The 23,744-nt window shown below is 38.9% G+C and overlaps 1 protein-coding gene across 1 annotated transcript in view; it reads left to right on the forward strand.

Annotated features, from left to right (window-relative positions):
• The window catches only part of LOC132104043 (ephrin-A3-like), a 123,478-nt gene extending 103,677 nt beyond the window's left edge, over positions 1–19,801 (forward strand). Inside the window, exons 2-5 of the mRNA XM_059509228.1 lie at positions 11,142–11,443; positions 14,020–14,085; positions 14,820–14,891; positions 18,991–19,801. Coding sequence (XP_059365211.1) covers positions 11,142–11,443; positions 14,020–14,085; positions 14,820–14,891; positions 18,991–19,109 — 559 coding nt within the window. The 3' untranslated portion in view covers positions 19,110–19,801. The remainder of the gene's footprint in view (positions 1–11,141; positions 11,444–14,019; positions 14,086–14,819; positions 14,892–18,990) is intronic.
• Positions 19,802–23,744: the final 3,943 nt, after the last annotated feature.

The raw sequence follows: 23,744 nt of genomic DNA on the forward strand, positions 1-23,744 counted from the left end.
AGAATGCGTTGACGCGCTTTTGTCTCCATATCAAGGATCACCACGTCGTAGTCCGTTCGGACAACATGTCCGTGGTGTCCTACATAAATCGCCAGGGCGGTCTCGGGTCCCGAAACCTGTACAGGCTGACGGAACGCCTCCTGATTTGGGCTCAACGCAACGTGCGCTCGCTGAGAGCGGTGCATGTGCCTGGACTGCAGAATCTGGGTCCAGACAGGCTGCCCAGAGGCAATGTCCCTACGGGAGAATGGTCTCTACACCCGCAAACAGTTCGGCTGTTGTGGGAGAGATTTGGCATGGCGGAGGTGGACCTCTTTGCGTCCCACGGAAACGCTCACTGCCCCACATTCTTTTCCAAGAACGAAAGCGCGCTGTCACGGAAATGGCCGTGCTGCCCGCTTTATGCGTTCCCTCCCGTCTCCCTCCTTCCGCAGGTGATAGAACGGGTGAGAGAAACGAGATGTTCAATACTGCTTGTGGCACCTCTTTGGAAGAACCATCCATGGTTCCCAGATTTGATGCAATTAGCAGATGTCGCCCCATGGCCGGTACCGTTGAGGAGAGATCTCCTCTCGCAGGCCAGGGGCTCGATTTGGCACCCTCGACCGGAGTTGTGGTCCCTCCATGTATGGGCACTCAACGGTTACCCGCTGATCTCGCAGGGGGAGTGCTAAATACCATCACTCAGGCTAGAGCTCCGTCGACACGACGTCTGTATGCCTCGAAGTGGTCGGTGTTCTCCAGCTGGTGCACAGCTCGAGGTTATTCACCCCTTAGTTGTGAGGTGACGGAGGTCCTCTCCTTCCTACAGGAGCTGTTGGATAAGGGCAGAGCCCCATCCACGCTCAAAGTTTATGTGGCGGCCATCGCGGCGTTTTCTGAAACGGCGTCCGGTCAGTCAATAGGAAGGAACGATTTAGTCATCCGGTTCCTCAGAGGAGCTAGGAGGCTGAATCCTCCCAGACATCCGTCAGTCCCTATGTGGGACCTCGCGGCGGTTTTGGAGGCCTTGAAGGGTCCCCTTTTGAGCCTATCCAATCGGTTAGCCTTCAGCATCTGTCGTTCAAGACAGTATTCTTGTTGGCTCTCGCTTCTGTGAAGCGTGTGGGTGATTTGCACGCGCTCTCGGTGAGCCAGTCGTGCTTGGAGTTTGGGCCCAATGACTCAAGGGTCATACTCAAACCTAGGCACGGTTATGTGCCGAAATCCCTTCAACACACCGTTTCGGGCTCAGGTTATTGCCCTGTCTGCCCTGCCGGTGTCAGGGGAGGATGGAGACTCGAGTCTTCTTTGCCCTGTCAGGGTTTTAAGAGCTTATGTGTCTCGCTCTGCTGCCTCTCGGCAGACGGAGCAGCTATTTGTCTCGTTCGGTGGACGTTCCAAAGGAATGGCTGTTTCGAGACAGACTCTATCCAGATGGATAGTTGACGCCATAGCGTTAGCTTACGCTTCCAGGGGCCTTCAGTGCCCGTTGGGCGTCAGAGCACACTCCACAAGAGGCGTCGCCTCGTCGTGGGCGTGGTCTACTGGGATCTCCTTGCAGGATATATGTATGGCGGCGGGTTGGGCCTCGCCGTCTACATTTATCAGGTTCTATAACCTGGAGGTTCCCGCCTTGCAAGCAAGGCTGCTGTCGGTATAGAAGAATCAGGGCCCTGAGGGGAATTCTGAATTCATGAGCGCTAGGCGCTGCCGACTGTTATATGGGCAGTATTGCGTAAGACCCGCATTGCCACATTGGTCAGGCCTTGCCTCGGCTGTGTGATGTCATATTGCCGCATCTACGGATGCTGCTAGATATGGGACGGAGGGTTTTTCCCCCTTTTTTCTGTCCCGGACTCTCTGTGAGTCCCTCAGGTGACTGTGCACTGTAAATCCTGGGCGTTGCTTCAGGTTTATCGGTGTGTGATCCCTGCGCGCACGGCGTTTTACATCGGGTTCCCGTAGCGTCTTAGCTAAGACGCAGTACGAGAGAGCTCTCGTAAGAGAACGTACTCGGTTACTAAACGTAACCTCGGTTCTCTCTAGAAGAGCGAACGAGTACTGCGTTCTCTGCCGTGCGTACGATTCACTCTGGTTCGCTTCGGCGATGAAATAAATCAGGTGAGTCAGCCTTTTCGAGCTCCTTTTATAGGTTGGGCCACACCCGTTTCGGCGGGAAGTGGCAAGAAGGGCGCGAAGGCTGTGCAGTTGCCGCAGAACAAGCCAATGAGCGAACGAGCCGTCTCGCCTATGGCTGTGTACTGCTGCAAATGCGCTTTACAAAAATACAAAATTAAGGATAATTTTTTGCTTCAGTATTTCGTGAAAAGAGACTTTTCCCGTAGCGTCTTAGCTAAGACGCAGTACTCGTTCGCTCTTCTAGAGAGAACCGAGGTTACGTTTAGTAACCGAGTACGTTTTCATAAAGTAATGAATGTATTTCTTAAAGGTATAGTTTGCCCAAAAATTAATATTTTGATCATGTTCTCAACCTCATTGGTTTCCAAACCTGTTTGATTTTACTTCTTAGAACACATGTTTTTGCTTGTCTGCTGCCTCTGACTTTCCAAAAAAGAACAAAAATCATACAGGTTTGGAACCACATGAGGGTGAGTAATGATTACAGAATGCTTATTTTTGAGTAAACTATCTCGCAAGCAGATGATGTTAGACTTGCAAAGACACCCAAAGCTACATCCTGACAGTGGAGCTGAGCAGACAGAAGAGGTTTTTTTGTTTGTTTGTTTGTTTTTTTGAAGACACCAAGCCAAGCACAACACTAACTGAACAACCCACTAGTACATTGATTTATGTCTTCCTGTCTGATACAGTGCTTCAGAGGCAGCCACACACACACAAAGCAGCCAGATTACATGTGTTTCTGTGTGGACATATCACCTGTGTGATTATAACCCTGTGGCTCACAGTTCTTCATTTAAACTGGCAGGGACCGCTCGTGTGCTTCTCAGGGGTCTCTAAAGGCTTTTGCTACTGGAGTTACCCGCTGATTAGCCCTTGAGCAGAGACTGAACTCAAATTGCTGTGGGGTTTCTATTGGCTCCTGAACTAATAACCCATTTGCTGGATTCTAGGGTGTGTGTGTATATATAAATGTCTGTACACATAGGAGCACACACACTTTCTCAAAGTCTAAATGTCATCAAAATATATCCCAAACGCCCTGCGTGCACCGAGGCTGCGGTTTGATGTGAACGTATGTGCTCAGGGGGCGGCAGTCATTTGCCACTAGCAAACAAACATATTGCGCATTGCAGCAGCTGCTCGTATATAACGGCCCATGCGAGCAACGAGGTTTGCTTTCAGTAGTCACTGAATTTATGGGCCATTTATGGTTTAGTAGCTTGATTTATTACAAATTCCTAGTGCTAATGCTCCTGGCAAGTAACGCTCCGGCCCCTGAGGTTCCCCTTAGGATGTGGGTGGATGACAGCACACCAGACGAGGATTCACTGTCGACTCCCACTCACACACATTGACACAGGAAAACAGTTGGTTACATTAATCATCACAAATGTACTTCGAAGGGATTCCGCCAGTCTTATCTCTTTTAATGAATAGAGAGGAAACTATGGAAGAGTACATATACCTCCAGAGTGAATAAAATAATAGTAATTGTGAAAGTTTAAAATCTAAAATATTCACATCGTGTAAGATACTGTATATACATATTTAGTCACAATTTAGAGAAAAGGTACAGGCTATCGAGGTAAAGTTGTGAAGAAGTCAAAACAACAACAAAAGTAGCAAATATGAGATATGAAGTAATAATTTCAGCCAATCATTATTATAATTAAATTCAATTTAAAAGTTGCAATTGTGAAGTAAAAATATTATGTATCTACACTACTGTTCAAAAGCTAGGGATCACTTTTTCCACAAAAACATTAAGCAGCACAACCATTTAGAAATGTTTCTTGTGCATCAAATCCGCGTATTATAAAGATTTCTGAACGATTGTGTGACACTGAAGACTGGAGTAATGATGCGGAAAATTCAGCTTTGTCATAACAGTAATAAATTACAAGTTTGAAATATATTAAAATATGTAGTATTTACGTATTTTAAATTGTAATTGTATTTCACAGTGTTTCTGTTTTTACAATATTTTTGATCAAATAAATGCAGCCTTGTTGAGAAGAGCCTTCTTTCAAAAACATAAAAAAAATCTCATGACTTCAAACTTGTGAATGGTAGTGTATAAATAATTGTATATACAGTTACATTGTGAAAGATTAAACTATCTGAATGTCTTAATTTTGAGAAATAAAATTGCATTTGTGAGATACAATGTCCCAATACGTCCAAAGAAATCTACGATAATAGGACAGGATTCGCATTTAACTGCAACATTGCAATCAAGCTAGGATACTCTCATTTGATTTCACAGGGTCTTCAGAAGCCTCGCATCTCAAGCCGTCCTAGTTGTAAAGTGGCCAAAAACACCCCGTAATTTCAAAGTTTACAGTGCCATTACCAGTTTAGCTGGGAACTAAGAGGAACAGTTGCACCCTCTGACATTTCTTACCTCTGAAGAGTCATTAAAACAAATAGCCTCTACCCGTCTCCGCTCGCTTGAAGTCACTGACCTTCTGATGGGGGCCTTATTTGATGTGAACCTGATAGCACCATATTTCCAGCAGACAGATCCCACATCTATTCCCAGAATGCCTTTGGGAGACAGGTTGATGTAATGGGAGTTATATAAGTTAGATGTACATTCTCTCTAGAGCTGAGAGAGAGGGAGGTGAAGAGAGGGAGTAGGAGATGGTTGTAAATTTTTTATTTATTTGGTGCAGCGGCAGCTGCTGTGTCCTGCCCTCATGCACTCATACTCCTGCACCGTCTGACTCGCACCAGAGCATCATCAGACACGTGTGTGCACATACGATGCGCCTGTGTTATTGTGTACGGAATGTAAATAATTACTCAAGCTTTCTGGCTGGCTGCTCTAGCTCAGGGGTGTTTGAACAGTTATTTTAAAAGGTTGGTTATTTTTATGATACAATCAAATATTAATGGATGGAAGAGGCCTTACAATGACGCACCCATTTGTGGAAGAGTGTGTGTGTGTGTGTGTGTGTGTGTGTGTGTGTGTGTGTGTGTGCATGAACAAAGTCATTTACCATGGATAAGCACATTAGATAAATGTGAATTACTTTGCATTAGTTTAAATCATGTTAATCTGTAGTTTTAAACACTCTCTTAAAGGTCAAGTGTGTAATTTCTGTGCTGCTGGTGTCATTAAGCTGAAACTTTAAACAGGTTTTTTTGGCATTTTCCCCTCTTATTGGCTTAAAGAGGTGAAGATATAGAAAATTAGTTTGAAGATATAGAACCAGCTTCTCCCATGTGACCACCAAGACCTTATTTTTCATGAGGATGTGTCGATCAATAGGCCATGGCTGTAAATGAGTGTGAAGTTCAATTATTTATTTATAGGTGAATCACACGCACACACACCAAACAAATAAAAAATACCCACACCACATAATTAGAAGTAAAAAATTTCATTTAATTTCCTTGTTCATCTGTTCGTTTGTTTATTAAATTTCTGTATTCATTCCTTTAATGCATGTATTTATATGGGAAAATCTTTTTCATTTGGAGTAAAATATGGCAACAACCTCCAGTGTGACTTTGACCGTCAATAGGGATGCACAATATATTGATATGATAATGGTTATCTGCTAATATTAGAGATCTATATTGATATATATCAATATATATATATTGACTTTTTAATTATTCTTTTTAATTTTCCCTTCATCTAATGCTCACATAAACTTTAAATCTGTAAATCTATCATTTTTGAAACTACTAACAATTTAATGTAATTTCAGCATTTCAGCATTTTCAGCATTTTCATCTGATTTTCATACTTTATAATGATATAAAATGTAGCATTTAAAATGTTTGTGTGTGTTTTACTTTAGCAAAATAGAATTTGAATGTGTCATATGTGCTGTAGCATGAAAACAATATTTCAATATTAGTGCATTCTTAACAATCACATTGTTCAGGGACAAGAGGTTAGAATCATCATAACGCCTTGTCTTTAACATATGCAAATCAGGCAGTCTCTCTGTCTCTCTATCCCCACCTGTCTCATTCTAAAAGAGAGGAGAGGAGAGGAGAGGAGAGGAGAGCTAAAACAAGAGAGTGGCGGCTCCCCATCGCATTGTTCACTTCAAAGACAGCTCTGCTCACTCTATGCTCTTTGAACAGACACAAGTGGGTCTACTGTAATTTGTCTGCCAAATAAAGCTCTTGGAGTGCGACACATGTATGTGTGCTACTGTAAGAGCTCAGCTGGGGATGAGACATCTCTCAAGCATAAATAATTTAGAAACTTATAAATGTTTGATACAATTGATTAGCATGTAATTGTTCTCATAATGACATCTCTAGTCTACATGAATTGGTATTATATTTATTTATTTCTGCATGAGATGTTTGTTTGTTATTGAATTTAATTTAATTATTTATATATATGTGCTTATACAAGATTTATTTTTCCATTTTTCATAGAAATCCACTGTTCAGCATAAGATCCTTTATATTCTTTTTCAAAATAAATACAAGATACAAAATCATCTGGATATAAAGTGAAATACATCCTATTGAAAAGCTGTCTCGGATCGCGCAGATCTTTTCAGTTTCACTAAGAGGAAAAAAAGGGAAGAGGTTGAGGGTTTGGGAGATGAAAAGCTCTGCATCCATTTCTTAAGATTCAAAACATGTTGAGATTAGAAGCCTGAGTTATCGTCCACACAAACAAATATGAAAAGGTCACATACATACACTTTCAGTCTGTTCAGTGGGTGGTATTATCAGAAAACTATGCTCATTCACTTATTTAAGTGGCCAATGTGAGCACTAGTATGAGCTTCTATTTCAGTTCTTTAAAGCCCCGTCTTCTGAATAATGTATGAATGCAGTCTAGATTTAGTGGCCACAGCCATTCTTTAAGGGCTTGTTCACACTTGTCCTGTTTGGTGCGATTGCTCTGTTAATGTGGTTCATTTGAGTAAGTGTGAACGCTGCCATCTGAACCCTGGTGTGCACCAAACGAACTCTGGTGAGGTTCGAATGAAATATGAACGCAACATGGACTAAATACTTATAAACAAACCAAAAACAGGAAGTAATGGCAAGATGCGAAGATATGCGACATGATTTGACGTGTTCGGTGAGTTCAGTCACGAAATATACATCATACAACCCGACCAATCTGGTTGTGAATGTATTACTAAGCCTTTAGTTTCAGTATCTTTAGTTTCACTGTAAAAAATGCCAGTGTGAATGCTCAGCGGACCAGGACCAAATGTATTGTTTTAATTTTTTGGTCCGGACCAAACGAAACAAGAGAACCGAAGTAAGTGTGAACGCACACTAACCTGCTAAAGTGGAGCATTGTTAATGCGGTTTTGAAGGATTCAATGTAGAATAAAATAATGTCCTTTTATTCCAATCTGACAATGTTCAGACAATGAGAGTGCCATTCCCATGATAGTGACTTTATCGAGAGAAAGCTTTATTGTTGGCTTATTTTTTCTGTCTTTTTTTACTATTAAGCTTGAAATGCAGTGGATTTCTCACTTGAAAATGAAAGGCTATAAAATGAGTAATTATGAAAACAATGAATATTAAATGAAATTAAAATGTATTAAATAAACTTTACCTTCTTTCTATTGTTTCCTGTTGAATGCCCAGCTGTTTTATGGCATTATCAGGCACTGTTCTTCAGAGACCCACCAGAAGGTGCCATATATTGGTAGACCTGATATTAAAGAACTGATTTAGTAGAAAACTGTAAATATTGATACAAATATTGGTTGTCTACTTGCTCTGAATTACTTTTAATGTCTCAATTTTTGTCTACACTCAACTACTTGTCTGATGTACCTTTGTGCATTGGTCTCCCATTGGTAGTCAAGTTTTTTTGCCATTGGTAGTAACTGTATAGCATCACTACTTAAACACTGTTCAGTTATACTCAGCCGCACTGAATTGACAATGCTGTTATCGTTCAAATCACCAGCTCTCATTGAAAATGAATGACCAAGGGCCACTTTGTTGCTGCAAATCGCTGTAGGTGTGAACGCCAACACTTTGAAACACATTTAGGTGCAGTTTAAAGTAAATTTGAACGGAGTGTTTGGCTTTATACCCAAAGCATTTTAGCAGGCAGTTCTCAAGTTTCAACCATTATCACTGAAGAGGTGTCTTTTTTTGGATTCTTTAGATTATGTACAGTAGATACTTGAGAATCTCCCTCTCGTTCTCTATCTCACTGTCTCTCTCACATTGTCTCTCTATCTACCCATGTGAATCATTAGCGGATTGCCCCCGGGAGTGAATTTTCTGTGTTATAGCTTTAACCTTTTACTGGGAATCCATCACAGTAATAGCCAGCCAAGACTGCGTCAGATACCATTTTTGCAATGTTTAAAGCTCAGAAGCAAACTGTGCACAGAGCTGCAGTTGTGTGATAAGAACATATAATGATGTGTGGAGCCTGGCGTGGACTAAACAAAATAGTTCAGGATGGATATCTGTGCGTTATCAACTTTTATAGAGCTGTTAAAAGGCTGTTAGATGTGGTGAATGCATTTTTAAAGGTTGGCAAGGTGCTAATCATTCAGCTGTATGAAATATGTATGTACTGTAATTGGTAACTGTATAGCATGTAATAGTATGTGGTACTTGTTTGTCAGGCAAGTGTACTGCAGTGTAATTTAACTAACAGACAGCTGAGTAAAAAATATCAACAATAAGGAACCAGGTTTGTACTTCTACATATGTCATTTTACTGTATGTATGTCATCTATTAAATAAAATAAAAAAAGAGAGAGGGAGGAAAAAAAAGATCAGGAATTTTTATTTCATTTTATCAAAAGGAATATGTCGGAAAACAACGAAAAGTAAAATTATTTTTAAAAAGGATAAAACATGGATGGATGAAAAAAGATAGTGGTATCACTGGAATATATCAGTTACATGTCTCAGTGAATAAAGAAGATTTTCTTTAATGGTTAGTGTGAAGATTTTGGCCCTGAAGCATTTTATGCTGACGGCTGTTCATTGTATTCTGAAATGATTATTAGCATGGAAATATTGCTTCTATCTATCAGTTTAATTCCTATCACTATCTCTCCCTCCCTCCTGCTTTGCCTTCTAACAAGGTTTTCCTTCCCACTGAAAAGAAAATGATGATGAGACAGCGAAATGGGAAAGTGAGAAAAGAGAAGAAGAGGGAAAACCATTACTCCGTTTTCACACTTCAATACATGTGCACGTCCCTGGGGATCGCTCCATCTCTGTCTCTCTCTCTCTCTCTCTCTCTCTCTCTCTCTCTCTCTCTCTCTCTCCCTCTCGTCTGTGGGTGTCATGGGGCAGACACATAGTTACGTAACACTTTATCTATAGAATATGTACACTAAAGAGCATAAACAATACACAATGTGACACAATAATACTGTTACATATTGCACTTGTTTAGGAAGACACATGCACATTACTGTAGGTTACTTTTAATGTAGTGAGTGCTACATCACAAATACATTTTTTAAGGGATAGTTCACCCAGAAATCTGCTCACCTATGGAATTATATTTGCTTAAAAAAAATGAACGTAACTATAAAACTGAACGTAACTTTTTCAGAAACTATCAAAAATATGCCATTTCAAAAGAAGAAAAATACAATTAAAATAAAAAAATTAACTCAGTCGCACAAATTCAACAGGCTCTTCAAATATGCTTCATTCTTTGTTAATGTTTTTCAAAGATTCGTTTTCGCTAATCGTGGATTCTGAATGCATTGCCACAGATTTCACTTATGCTTCACAGTTTTTCGTTTGGTGTTTTGACACAAACCTCTCGTGGGGGCGGGTTTAACAGTGATCTACTCTGATTGGATAGTGAGCTTTTGATGGACAGTTGCTCTCTGACCGGGAAGTACAGACGTCAATCAGTGGCGCGCATATTGGAAAGCTCTCGCGCTGATTTGTATGCAATATGTCGTGCTTTGCTTAATTCTTATTTTAGTTATTTTAGTTTTTACTCACCTTTTGGGGACATTTTGGTCCCTGCAGTGTAAAAACCTGACCAACAAACTCACAGACACTCACACCCCTCAAAATCATCATCTTCAGCAGTGTCAAGTAAAACAGCGTCCCATTTCTGTGCCTATCTGTACCCATCTCATCCTTTGTTTTCCTGCACTTTCATTTCATCTTTCCTCACTCTTTCATCTTCTCCCTTTATCTTTCTCTTTTCCTCTCCTTGCCTGCTCCCTCTCCCTCTCCCTAAATATAGCAGCTTTGAAGCATCCCTCCACAAAACACACTGCATAACAAAAATCTTTCATTCAGTCTGCATGTGTGTGAGCGAGAGAAAGAGAAAGCCCTATTCAAAGATGTGATTGCCATCTGTTGTGTATTGATAAAAGGCTAAGAAAGACACTGATTAAAATACAGGAAAAAAGCTGTAGCAAAAAAAAAAGCAGATACAGTGAGTAAAAAAGGAGGAGTGAAGCTGTAAAGCAGACACGTGACTGATGTGCATTTTAGAAACCAAAAAATAACAAAAACAGCATGCAATTGTAGTAGTACAGAAAGTGTGTAGAAAAGAAAAATGAAGTGTAAAGAAAGACAGAAACTGAGGAGAAGGGTTAGCGGAAGAGGAATGGGTGACATTTCTGATCCTCGTTTTGTAATTGAATAATAATCTCCTATGGGACCTGACCTAGAAGCGTGCAAGTGTGTGTATTGGCACTTTTTTTTTTCTTCTGTAAGAGCTTGTGTTGAGACAATCAAATTAGAAGAGCTGCCGTAAAATGATATACTGCCCCCTGTTGTTTGATCAGTGTCTCACACGCATTAAGTATGAAAAATGATCTGGTTTAATGTGCTGTGGCAAAGCATTGAAATATAACTGCTTTTCCGTTCAAGCAGGACTTATGCGTTTTTAAAAAGGTCAATGAGATCTTCCATTTTCTTCCTTTTTCCTGTCTGCCCATAAGGAAATCTAAAGCATATGACACTGATGCATTTCGAATTAACGAAAACACTGTAATCTTATAATAATGTTTTGTTTGGTTCTCTTTTTCCCATTCCTTCCTCTGTCTTTCTTTCAGCTTGCGGAGAGAGGGCTACACTGTACAGGTCAGTGTCAACGACTACCTGGACATTTACTGTCCACACTACAACCAGAGCCAGCGGGGGGCGCTAGAGCGCGGTGTGGCCGAGCAGTATGTTCTCTACATGGTCAGTTACCGAGGCTACCGCACCTGCGACCCACAGATGGGCTTCAAACGCTGGGAGTGCAACCGGCCGCACGCCCCCCACGCTCCCATTAAGTTCTCAGAGAAATTCCAGCGTTACAGCGCCTTCTCGCTAGGCTATGAATTCAACGTGGGTCATGAGTACTACTATATATGTAAGTATTTGTTGCTTTCTAATGATATTTTTGTTACAGTTTTTTTTTTTTCGTCTGTTTAGTTGTTAGGTTTCATCTACAAAGTGTATGTATGTATATATATATATATATATATATATATATATGTATGTGTTTGTATGTATGTATATAAATACATATATATATATATATATATATATTTATGTATGTATGTATCTATGTATTTATTTATTTATTTAGAATTAGTTTTTATTTTTTGTACTTTGTTTTTATTTTAATTTGTTTTAAACATTTAGTAATTTTGTTCATTATTGTTATGGTACATTGACATTAATGTTGCTTTGACTAGTAGCTGAAGTAAAATAAGTAAGTGAAGTAAAAGTAACATTTTATTTTAGTTTATTTCAGTTAATATTTTGTTGTTTTCGTTTTTTGAGTAACAAGTTACTTTTTGAGTTTTAGTTACTTCAAATTCAAATTAAGCTCAATTAAAAATATTAGTACCTATGTGTCCATCCAAGACAAAAACTGAATTTGTGCTAAAAAATGAAAAAGAAATGAAATTTTTAGCTTTTCCATTGCCTTCAAGAGAAGAAAAAAATGTCCCTTTTGGGGAAATTACCTCAAAATAGAAATGTAAATTGAAGCCAGTGGGGAAACCACTTTCATTAAATATAATAAATCATGCTTTGAAGAATTACATTTTTGCTAGCAATCTTTGGCAGATGCTTAATGCCTTAAACAACAACGTGCTAGAACATTCTGGAAGGTGATACTAGCCTAAGTGAATTATACAGTAATACTTATCTGAGTGAATTAATCAGTCACATGACTAAATCAAAGTCACATTTTAGTTTTTGACACACATTCTTTAATTTATTCAGTAATTGTGTTTCAGTTGTAGTTTATGAGCATTGTTATCTCACTAAATAAACATTATACTCAACTTAGTGTGTACATTTGTGTTCAAATTCTGCATATAGAATAGAATCTTAATGTTTCAAGTCACAACTTCTAATGCAGCATTGCCATATTTGCATAAGAACATGTGAATGGAAAAGCTGGCAGCACACTAACTCAGAAAATGCTCCTCAGTTTGTAAAAACAAGCTAACAATGGAAGTATCTGGGGCAAATGTTGCACAATTACAAATGGATTTCTGTCAACAAACTCAGGTGCAAGTCAAAATTATGTCTGTGGTTATTGACAGCATGCCACTGATTCTGTCCAACTTGCATTTAACATAATAATCCTTTAAAGTGTTCTCTAGCTGGCAAGTTCCAGGTTGCAGTAAGCTAACTTTATCTAAACTCCACTGACAGAAAAGGTTATTACACAGAGAAAGGCATACTGGTGAGCAGATGGAGGTTTAGTGCTTTGTTCAAGCAGACATTGTTAACAGAAGTGCCTTGGCAGGATCCTCCCTTTCGTGATATGGCGATTGTACCGCCGAGCCAATCATGGCCCTTCCTGAGTTTTTAAAGTAGGAAATAAAAAGAGTGAGAACTTTCTGCATGAGGGTTACAGATAAATCATACAGATGCGGTTAACACAAAAGAAACTTGTGAAGAAAACAATTTGCAACCGCTGTGGTCATCTTTAAAGGGCTTTATTGTTATGAAGCGGTAGTTTAAAAGCAAGGCAGCCAGTTATTTCAAATACAACCATGTTTCATTAATTTTACCAAATCACAGCTGAGAATAAAAGAAAGCTCCCAAGGACAGGCTCAAATGCATGTCTCCCAGCAGTCCATTTGCTCTCAAAACTGCCTTGTTTGGTCAAATAGTGACAGCTTCGCCATCCAAAGGAGCTTGTTATCGGGATATGGACGTTACGGGCGGCCGCCGATCATCAGTCTTTCTGGCATTTGGGTCAGTCACTACCAATTAGAGCGCACCCATTTTGATTGAAAACTTTTTAATGCAGGCTGTAAACCGAGTGTTAATAGAGCACTGCTAATGATGATTTTCTGATGCATGTCCCAGCTAATGCTAATAGTCGTCTTCATTAGTGCAATCTGTAGGCAGGTTATTAGCGATAGTATGACAACTATTTGGTATTGAAAAATGGCATCACACTCAAACATTTCTATGATAACGTGGCCCATATGTTTATCAACCTGAAAACAAGAAACGTTATCTGTGTCTGAGCTCAGGGGAGTTCATTTGGGGCCAGTTCATCAATCGCAGATGGTATCTGCAGCTTGTGGAAATTGATAATTTAGTAAACGTTCACCGTATCTGTTTTGATCAATGTTATTTATTTTGTGATGGTTTTATCTTAATTTAAAAAACAATTTATTATAACTGCACAGACAATTTTACTGTATCCCACAATGCTATGTGCTTGTTTAGCTGTTTTTACAAAAATAATACTATTTGTATTATTATTATTATTATTATTATTATTATTATTATTATTATTAGTTTCACTCACTATTGAGAACTAATAAGCAGTTTGCAAACTGTATATGCTGCATAGTGTTCATTGAAGTAGTAAAGGAGTATCACATTCAGATCCTTAAAGTGATGTTAGTGCATGTTATTGTCCAGTAGGTGGCAGTAGGTTAATGTTTGTGCGGTCATGTGTTATTGCAGCTACACCAATCCATCACCATGGACACAGCTGTTTAAGACTACGGGTGTTTGTCTGCTGTTCTACAGGTGAGCACCATCACACACACACACACACACACACACAAAAAGCATGCAAACCACAAGAAGAGGTCATGATGATAGGTTTAATGTGTGTTTATGTGTGAGCAAACGATTAATGTTTGAACACTTTCTTTGGCCTCTTTGATCAGAGCCATGTGTGGAGAGGTCCTCTCATTCCCTGCTCTCTCTTTCAGTTTCTCTTGTCACTCTTTGCCTTCTCTTATTTTGATAGCGTAACTTACGCAGCTCTTTAATTGCATTAATCACTGATATATCTCAGTTATATATGTGTGTATATTTTTGTAAATGCTTTACGTACTGTACATAACTATCTTTTGAAGTTTGAACGAGTCGTGTTTAAATAAGGGATAGCAAGAAAATGTGAATTAAATTTTAAAATGTAAACTCTATATTAAACTAATAAATATATGCATTTTTGCAATAAACATAAGCATGCTATTCCATAGCAGTATTTTTATATATAAATATAATATAAAAAGACTGACAATCTGGAAGTCGAAAATAAATTATTTACCCTTATTCTTCCTATATGAGTTTCGCAAATGTTCATAAACATAGAATTGTATTTATTTATTACACAAAATCAGCTTTTGACATGCTTTTGTTTTTTGTTGCAAAATTCATCTAATTTTCATTTTTGGGTGAACTATGCTTTAAGTGTCCAAATAGTTTTTTGGGGCCACTGTATGCTCAAAGATCTTGTGTTTTCTCTGCTACAGTCTCTAATGCAGATGATGACTCAAACCAGAGTCCACCTGACTACACTGTCAGACCCAAACTGCATGACATTGGTGAGTGAACACATACACTCATAAACATGTGAAACCTGCACACACATTGGCTTTATAAAAGTATGTAACACAAATGTTTATCTGCTCTCAGAAATATATCTGTTTCCCATTTTAATCTGTCTCGTAAGCATCTGAAATTCCTCATAAAACCAGAATAACCATTTGGCCAGATAGGAATGTCCTGTAACCAGGGGACGGCCTAAAACAAACAAATGAATGCATTTATTCATTCTCTCTATTTTTGCCTTCTCATGCTCACTCAAATGGTATTTTTATTCTGAGAAATCGAGCTGTAAATGCATCTGAAACAAATGTCCAGCAAATACCCAGAAACCCAAGTTCACATCAGGATCACAGGAAGGATCATCCTCATGCCCTTGCTAAAACACATAACAAAACAAATAGCTGGCACTTTACACCGCCCTCGGCATCCAAAAGCACTCTAGCAGTATGTCTGTTTGTGTATTTGTGTGTGTGTGAGTAGATGGCAGTAAAATGGAAACTGATTCTTGTATCCATTTATGACACTCATACACCACATGAACAAATGAATCCTCTATTTGTACCCAGATCCTCCTACTTCTAAAGCTGTCAGCATCCAGTTAGCTTTCCCAAACCATATTTAATAAAAAAAAAAAAACATTGCTAACAGGTCAATCCAAGTGCAGCTGTCTTGAAAAATATGTTTTACTTTATTTTATGTCAACAGCTCCATAATACCATCATTTGTGCTGATGCTGCATTACAACATTCGTTCTGTTTAGGTCTGTGCATAGTACACATTAGGGGCCCTGTAATACACTCGGCGCAATGCGACACAAGGTGCAGCGCAAGTGTGTTTGCTAGTTTCAGTCCGGCGCCATTCGCATTTTCACATCCAGCACCACGTCATTTAATTAGCAAATGCATTTGTACTCATTTGTGCGCCCATGGGCGTGCTGGTCTAAAAAAGAGGTGTGTTCAGGCACATTGCTGGAGCAATGCTATTTTAAGGAGCTGAAAATAGACTGCCCATAGACCTGGTCTAAAGTCTGGCACAATGTTTTTTCTTTGTTATTTAAAGAGCGTGTTAGTATAGGCGGGTCCGCAACGCGCGTACACGATGCTTATTAAACACAGGGACACACAGCAGCACACAAACATGCCAAATATTACAAATTAAAGGATTGCAATGCATAAGAATTTTTGTAGGCTAATTAAAAATATATATATTTAAGCCACCCCCCCCCCCCCCCCCCCCCCAAAAAAAACAGCTGAAAGCTAAAGCAATATTTGACTTTTTCCCTCTTCATTTGACTAATAGGCTACTGTAGACATATTTAAAAATGATTGTGGAATTATTGATTGACCATATAGCCTCTTTTTCCTGGATAAATCCTGGTCAGGATTTCTAAATTACTCAAAATGTCTGGGTTTTGGTTTTGTTTCCCTATTGACGTGCACTCTACAGTCTATGTGTTTGCATTGCTGTGACCATTCTCTTTAGATCCCCCCTTCTTGCATGCCCTTATCATGTACAATGCCAATGCTATTTTAATTACTTTTCAGTCATTACCTTTAGTAAGTATAAAAGCAATAGGAAAATAGTCAAAATCAGACTTTTTAGACATTTTAGCAATACTGGCCAGGACATTCCTTTATATAGGGCCACCATTCACTGCCGTTATACAACTTGGAAGAGCCAGAGAAAAAGAGGATGGCCTAGCAAGTGGGATCAGCATAGTCACAGAGTAGACTCAAATCTACATGACATAAGATGAGACATGTAATGTGACTTGCACTAACCACTGCCCCATGGCTCCAGTAGAGGTATTAATGTAGTTTTTCACCATGTAGTCCATTTAATTACAGTTTTACGCTGGTAAATTATGCTTCTGCTATTATAAAATAGCACAATTTCCTATATAGCCTATGCCACATTATTGATTTTCCATATTGTTATTCAGTCATGGAAATGTAATGTGAATGTGTGTGAATGTGAAGTGACGTGTGGCCAAGTATGGTGACCCGTACTCTGAATTTGTCCTCTGCATTTAACCCATACATACACCTGAGGCCCGAGACTCGAACCCACAACCTTCGGGTTACAAGTCTGACTCTAACCATTAGGCCACAACTAATGGTTAAATACATTTCAGTAGCCAGGCTTCCTTATTTTTGTGCAAATCTTGGGATATTGTATACAAAAATGTTGGATGGAAACACCAGTATGCAGATATGCTTGTTTTTGTTTTGTTTTTTATCATTGACATTTTTAATATATATATATTAGAGCCAATTCTCTTAAATGTGTTGGAAGTGCTGTTTTATTTAATTAGCAATATATGCCAATTTTTCACATGACATTTACACACACACACACAAACACACAAAAATCCTGTTGTTTTTACAAAATAAAATGGGCAGCTGTGGTTGCTAGAATAATTCTGCAAAAAATACATAAAAAGTTCAATGCTGCTACAATAACAATGATGCTTGGATTCACAGCTGAAACATTTTTGTTTACTTTTGCACTCTAGACAATTCTGGTACAGTGTTGGATCAGCACTTGTTGTCCAATGTCAAATCTGTGTCCTTAAGCAAAACTAAAGAGTCACTAAGGTATAAGACTATATTTGTTTGACAGTAATGTTATTCCAGGCTCAACATTTACATTATACATTTAGCTGACGCTTTTATCCAAAGCGACTTACAATTGCTATATATGTCAGAGGTTGCACACCTCTGGAGCAACTAGAGGTTAAGTGTCTTGCTCAGGGGCGCATTGGTGTCTCACAGTGGATTCGGACCCGGGTCTCTCACACCAAAGGCATGTGTCTTATCCACTGCACCAACACCACCATCAACAAAAGATGTTGATCCAGGAACACGTCCTACTTTGTCACACAGAGAGCAGAACTAGTCCAGTTGGATTTTTACCTGTGAGCATCAATAATAACAAATTCCAGACTTTTGCATGATGTGTTGACACGGCTCTGCTGAAACATCTATTGAGCTGTGTGTATGTTCAATCACGTCTGCTATCACAGCAGCGTGTTTAACCTCTAACCGCCCAAACGTCTTTTATCAACATACAGCGTGGCTGCTGCAGATAAGAAATGTAACATTTTCTTTGTTTAATTCTGTCTGATATCCTTCCCAGTCTTCTCTCTACAATTATATCTCCTGTTTTAATAGACAAGATTTCTCTCTCGCGATCTCTCCTCCTCCGCTGCCTTTATTTCCCCTTTTCCCTGTCTCTCTCTCTCTTTCTAAGTGATTATTTCCATCATCAATAACCCTTGTAGAATGTTATAGAGCTTTGGGGCCAGTAATAATATAGAAAATGAATGGATGGTTTTATCTTCCTTATATTTGGAGAAGGCTGTGGGAAACCCATTACAGTTGATGTGGATAAAGACATTACTCGAAGAGGAATCATTATTTCCCTTGTTCCCTTTTGTCATTTGCTGATGTTTAGTAGGTGATAATTTAGTGTCTATATATGCATCTAACTTTAAGGTCTAACTTTTTTCCTTTGGTTGCAGTTGCTTAATGGTAAATGCATGTGTTGTCTTGACACTGAACAATGGTGCTCATGTTAGGTATGCAGGTTCAGCTCCAGTCTAGTGTAATGTTCCTATCCTATTCCTATTCTCATTCCCACTCTCTTTTTCAATAACTTACAATCCTTTTCTTGAATACCCTGCTGACAGGATTAGCCTAACATGACAGAAATAGAAATAAAAAGCTTAAGTTAGCTCAGTGAGAAGTTACATAGGTATATACATCTATATGATGTCACAGTGTTTGGACATTTTGTGATATATATTTCTGTAGTCTTATCAAACAATGAAATGTTGTCAGTTTCAGTTTTATAAGCAGTAATTGTGAGAAAGTTTTAAATAAGAAATAAAATCACATTTTATATACTAGTGTTCAAAAGTTTGGAGTCCAGAGTTCAGTGTCATACGATCCTTAAGAAAGTAGTCTAATATGCTGACATTTCTTCTTATTATCAATGCTTCATATTTTGTTGAAAACCATCATACTTTTTATTCAGTCTTTAGATACTCACTAACTTCTTTCCTTCTTTCTTTGATCTCTCTTTCTCTCTCAGACGAGTTTAACCCTGAGATCCCTAAACTGGAGAAGAGCGTCAGTGGCAGCAGTCCGTCTGGAGACCGACTGTTAATCACTGTGGCGACGCTTCTCCTCGCTGCTCTCCTCGTGTCCTAGCAACCGTCTCTCCCTCTCTCTGACATTTCTGAGCCAGTAGTCCCGAGCTCTCCGAAAAAAGATCGCCTTTTGTAAAACCTGTGCGGGAGACTATCCAATCAGAACAGATTAACCACTAGTTGAGCCCTGAACGTGGGAGCTAAATGTAGATCTACCGCACCCAAATAGTGGCCTTTGTCTCCACAATTTTGGACCTTACGATTAAGGATGAAATGCATCGTTTTCAGAATTTGCCTTTGTGATGGAAGGTCCACTCTTCTCAAACATACTCGCAGAGAAAAACAAAAACAAATCCGGTTTGACAGTGAGGTCTCTACCTTTAGGTACGTCTGTTCTCATCTTCAGTGAACTCATCCAGACTGGGGCAGCTCTCGAGGTGGACATTTTGAGATTGACATGAGCTCAAATGGATATGACAAGCATCATTGTGCTCAGTGATTTGACCGCTGGACCTCAGCTGAGGGTCTCGAGGAGTATTGGAGACCTTTGATCCTGTCTTAACATTCTGTCACAACCCACACTTATGTGAATGCAACATGTGTCAGTCATTGATAGTGTTGCAGCAGAGATCAGTAAAACTCATTTGCCTGTCACTAAGTTCAGGTGTTAGGCTTATGAATCATTCACAGAAAGTCACGGCTGCTGTTTCTGCTAGTTGCCGGTCTGGAGTCTCGTTTGTGAGCTGTAATGGGATATTATTTCTGGACTTGGAAACTAGAGGCAGATTATGGGTCAGAGACCATCACTTTTGTTCATTGTGTGACCGAAAGTGTTTGGTCATCATAGCAGTGCACATAACAAAAGAGAATCGAGACGGACCGAATAAGGGTAGCTAGTAGACTTTTATTTGCTATAGAATGTACGTGCAATCATGGGAAGGTACTAGATTGGCCTGTGCCACTGATTAGCATAGTGGCCATTTTTGTAAGAGCAGTCAAGTAATAAACTGCAATTCGCTGTTTTATATCGAAGAATTGCAATGCAGAATTAGTTTTTACTGTACGATACATATTTAACTGCTCTTTGAGTATGTTACTTTATATACTTAATTTATTGAGTTATTTATTGATCTTTTGATCCTTTTTTGAAACTTTGTGAGTTTTGTCTGCTTTTTTGAGGGATCTTTCCTCATCTTTGCTAATGCCAAATTATTTAGTTTGTTTTTGTTTGTTTCATAGCCTTTATTTCTGTTTATGTGCCAGCAAATTGAGTCACAACTCATAGTTGGAGAAAAAATCTTTAATTTACATTTAAATTTAATTATTTAGCAGACGCTTTTATCCAAAGTGAATTACAATTGAGAACAAAAGAAGCAATCAGACCAACGAGAGAACAACAGCAGTATACAAGTGCCATGACAAGTCTCAGTTATTCTAGCGCAGTACACGTAGCTAGGGTTTTTTTTTTTTTTTTAATAGAATAGAATAGAATACAAAACAAAAGGTAAGGGGCATCTCATCCATTGGTCTAAGTTGAAATAGGTGCATTATCTTCATAAGGAGAGTGATTATTATAGGACAGTGTGAGATTGTTGTAATCTATATTGGTGGGCGGGGATGGGATGGCTTTTAGGGAGGGGTTTCTTGAAAGGGCGGGGCTTCAGTGCAGTAATGAATGAGATTGATGAATAAGCATTCTTCAGACTGCTGCAGACAATGTCAAGAGTGAATGTCTATGTAAATGTTTCTGAGTATGTTTCTTATGAGTGTGCACTTTACAGGGGATCATATGAAAGTGTGCGCGTTTTGGCATTTTCATATGCATTTAGATACAAATTTGTAGGAATGGGGCGGGCAAGAACGAAAGCATTTATCATTGTTGGAAACAACAGTACCAATCGTGTTTACCTTACAGTGATAACAAACATGTAAACGAATCATGAACGACAATTACCAAAATGAAACTTAATAAACCATTCTTATTTAAACAGTCTTAATGTTATTTTTATTGTCTGCAGGTTGCCTTCATAGAACTTCAGAAACAAAATTGCCATGACATGATTCTCATAATGTTTTGTGTAAATGAGTTCGAACTGACTCATCCATGTGGAGAACAAATATTTTGTTTGTGCTTTTAGAGATTTTTTGCAATGCTGTTTGTAGCCATCCCTTTTTTCCACAGTACTCTGGTTGTCAGTCCACATTTACTACCGGAGTGACAGCTTGGATTGAATGTTGACTGAAAATATATAATGCACAGTTTTATAGTGACTGCTATAAGATATTCTAATAACATAAAATGTTATATGTTTAGCTGTAATATAATGGTGTAACACTTTACAATAAGGTTCCATTAGTATGTTCAAAGTAATTATGTAGCATGTACATATGTAGTCCTCATGACTGAGTCTGTTTCTAGAAGGTACATCTGTCTCTCCATCTGTGTTCTGTGTTTCGTCTCTGTTGTTTTATCTGCTCTGTTTCACACCCGTGTATGACATACTCATTCACATTCAGCTAGACCAAACACACGTCTGTCTCCTCAGGTAAAATGAGTGGCAGTGATGAGAATATGACCTCAGAAACTCCTGCACCTATGTACACTTCTTCTCTTATGACACGCAAATCAAAACCTTCAAGGTGCCCATCATTATACAACACACACATACTCATACACACATATTCACAAACACAACATAAAACATTCCCATTGTCAGTCCTGGGAAGATGCAGTCTTTCTTCTCAATTTTGGCCCTTCCATCTAAGGAGAAAATGCCTCAGAGCAAAACGTGTTTGCACACATCTGTCTTTTATTCTTTCTTTTTTCGTTATGTTTTGCTCTGTCTCTTAAGTGTTGTTTAGGTCCAAGGACACTCCACGTACAAGCAATGATAATCAACACCCTCGGGATTCAAGGGTGATCAAGGGTAAGCAAGATTAAATCTCACATCAAACATGCCAGGCCAGTTTTGATTCAATTCAAATCAACTGCATATAGTAATTGTGCAAATAATCATTCTAACTAATAACATGGTTGCACATTTCATAAAAAACATTATTGGCTTTGTATTTTGTGTGGATGATCCAATTTGTCCATCACAGTAACAGCTGTAATGGTAATGAGATGCTATTCTGAGGCCTGTAAGCATGACCCAGTGGCGAGGCTACATAAGGACCAGGGTGGCAATGGCCCACTCAGACTGATGGCTGGCCCACCCAATTAAATAAGGAAAGAAGAAAAATCCTGCATGCGTTACGATTGCTACAATAGCTGAAAAAAGGTTTCCCAGGTCCATTCAGTTTAAAATTTCTGGCCTCATCACTGGCATGACCAGACAGAATCTGTGTGAAAGCATCACTTGGCGCCGATGCTAAGGTAAAATCATGGTAAAATGTGTTAAGGTGAGGAGTACTGCATTATTATTGATACAGTAGGTAAGATACTTACACACAAGTGTGTAGAATGTTGGGTATTCACAATCAGTGTGGATCTGCCTTCAGGCAACACGTGTAAAGGAGCTCACAGCTGACTTCCTTCAGGTGACACATATGCTACTCCTCGACCTCCCAGAATGTGGTGTCATCTCAGTCAGTGTGAGGGCTTTGTCTTGCAGAGTTAACAGGAATTCATTAAACAGAAAATAATAAAAAGTAACAATATATGAAAGGATAAGTTGAAGAGGGAATGATTTTCACAGACTAAATTTCAGTCTGTACTTCATGACTTCAAATCACTTTGACTCATAAATATGGTGTTATGGACCACTTTGGTTGTGTTTTCTTTCTCTCTTTCTTTCTTTCTTTCTTTCTTTTTTTGTGTGTGTGTTTTTTTACACTTTCTTGGTGTGAATACACCCTTACATTAATAAATGTTATACTGTCCATGTTAACTAATGTAGTTAATGTTAACATGAAAATTACTGTAATGTGTTACCAATTTTTTCTACAATTTTATATAAGTGTGTGCCAGTGTAACATGTTATACTGTAACCCTTTCATTGCTGTACCCCTTAAAACTAAAGGGTTACTGTAAATGCATGTGCCTGCCATGCACTGTTTTCTTGATGCCACCAGGGTGCCCGTCATCGCTGTTTGCAACTATTTATTTATTTATTTAATTTTTTTAAAGAACTGTGTGAAGATTCTTCTAAATTCTCATTTCTTGGTCAAAAGGAACAACAGCATATGGCTTTGGAACAACATGAGGGTCAATAATGAGTCAATAGTGACAGAATTTTAGTTTTTTGACCCTTTCAGTATGGTTTACTATTAACTTTCAATAATGCATTTCAAAACTTCCCTCCTGAAACTAAAAGTCTGGTTGTGTAATCAGCAGCCGTGAATGAGTTGATGATCTCAGTCTTTGGCCTGACATCTGTCCCGGGCTCAGAGAGCTTCATTAGTCTGTGGTGCACCACCAGAGGGTGTCAGGTTCATCTGCGGCCTTCAACTTAATATTATCTTGTACTATTAACAACAATAATACTACTTATGTCTGACATTTAATGGGACAATCTCACCGTTATATTGCTTGCTGCAGAATGTATCACTTGGGCAGATGGTGCAACTACCAATGGCCACTAACAGGGATCCTGTTGTTCATTTAGATATGAATTAAGTTCCCATTTGGAGCAGCAGCCCTAATTACACCAAGCTGCCAGATTTTGTCCATATGGATTTTGGCAATGCTGTGTTT

The sequence above is a fragment of the Carassius carassius genome, chromosome 25 (assembly GCF_963082965.1).
Source record: "Carassius carassius chromosome 25, fCarCar2.1, whole genome shotgun sequence".
Taxonomy (NCBI): domain Eukaryota; kingdom Metazoa; phylum Chordata; class Actinopteri; order Cypriniformes; family Cyprinidae; genus Carassius; species Carassius carassius.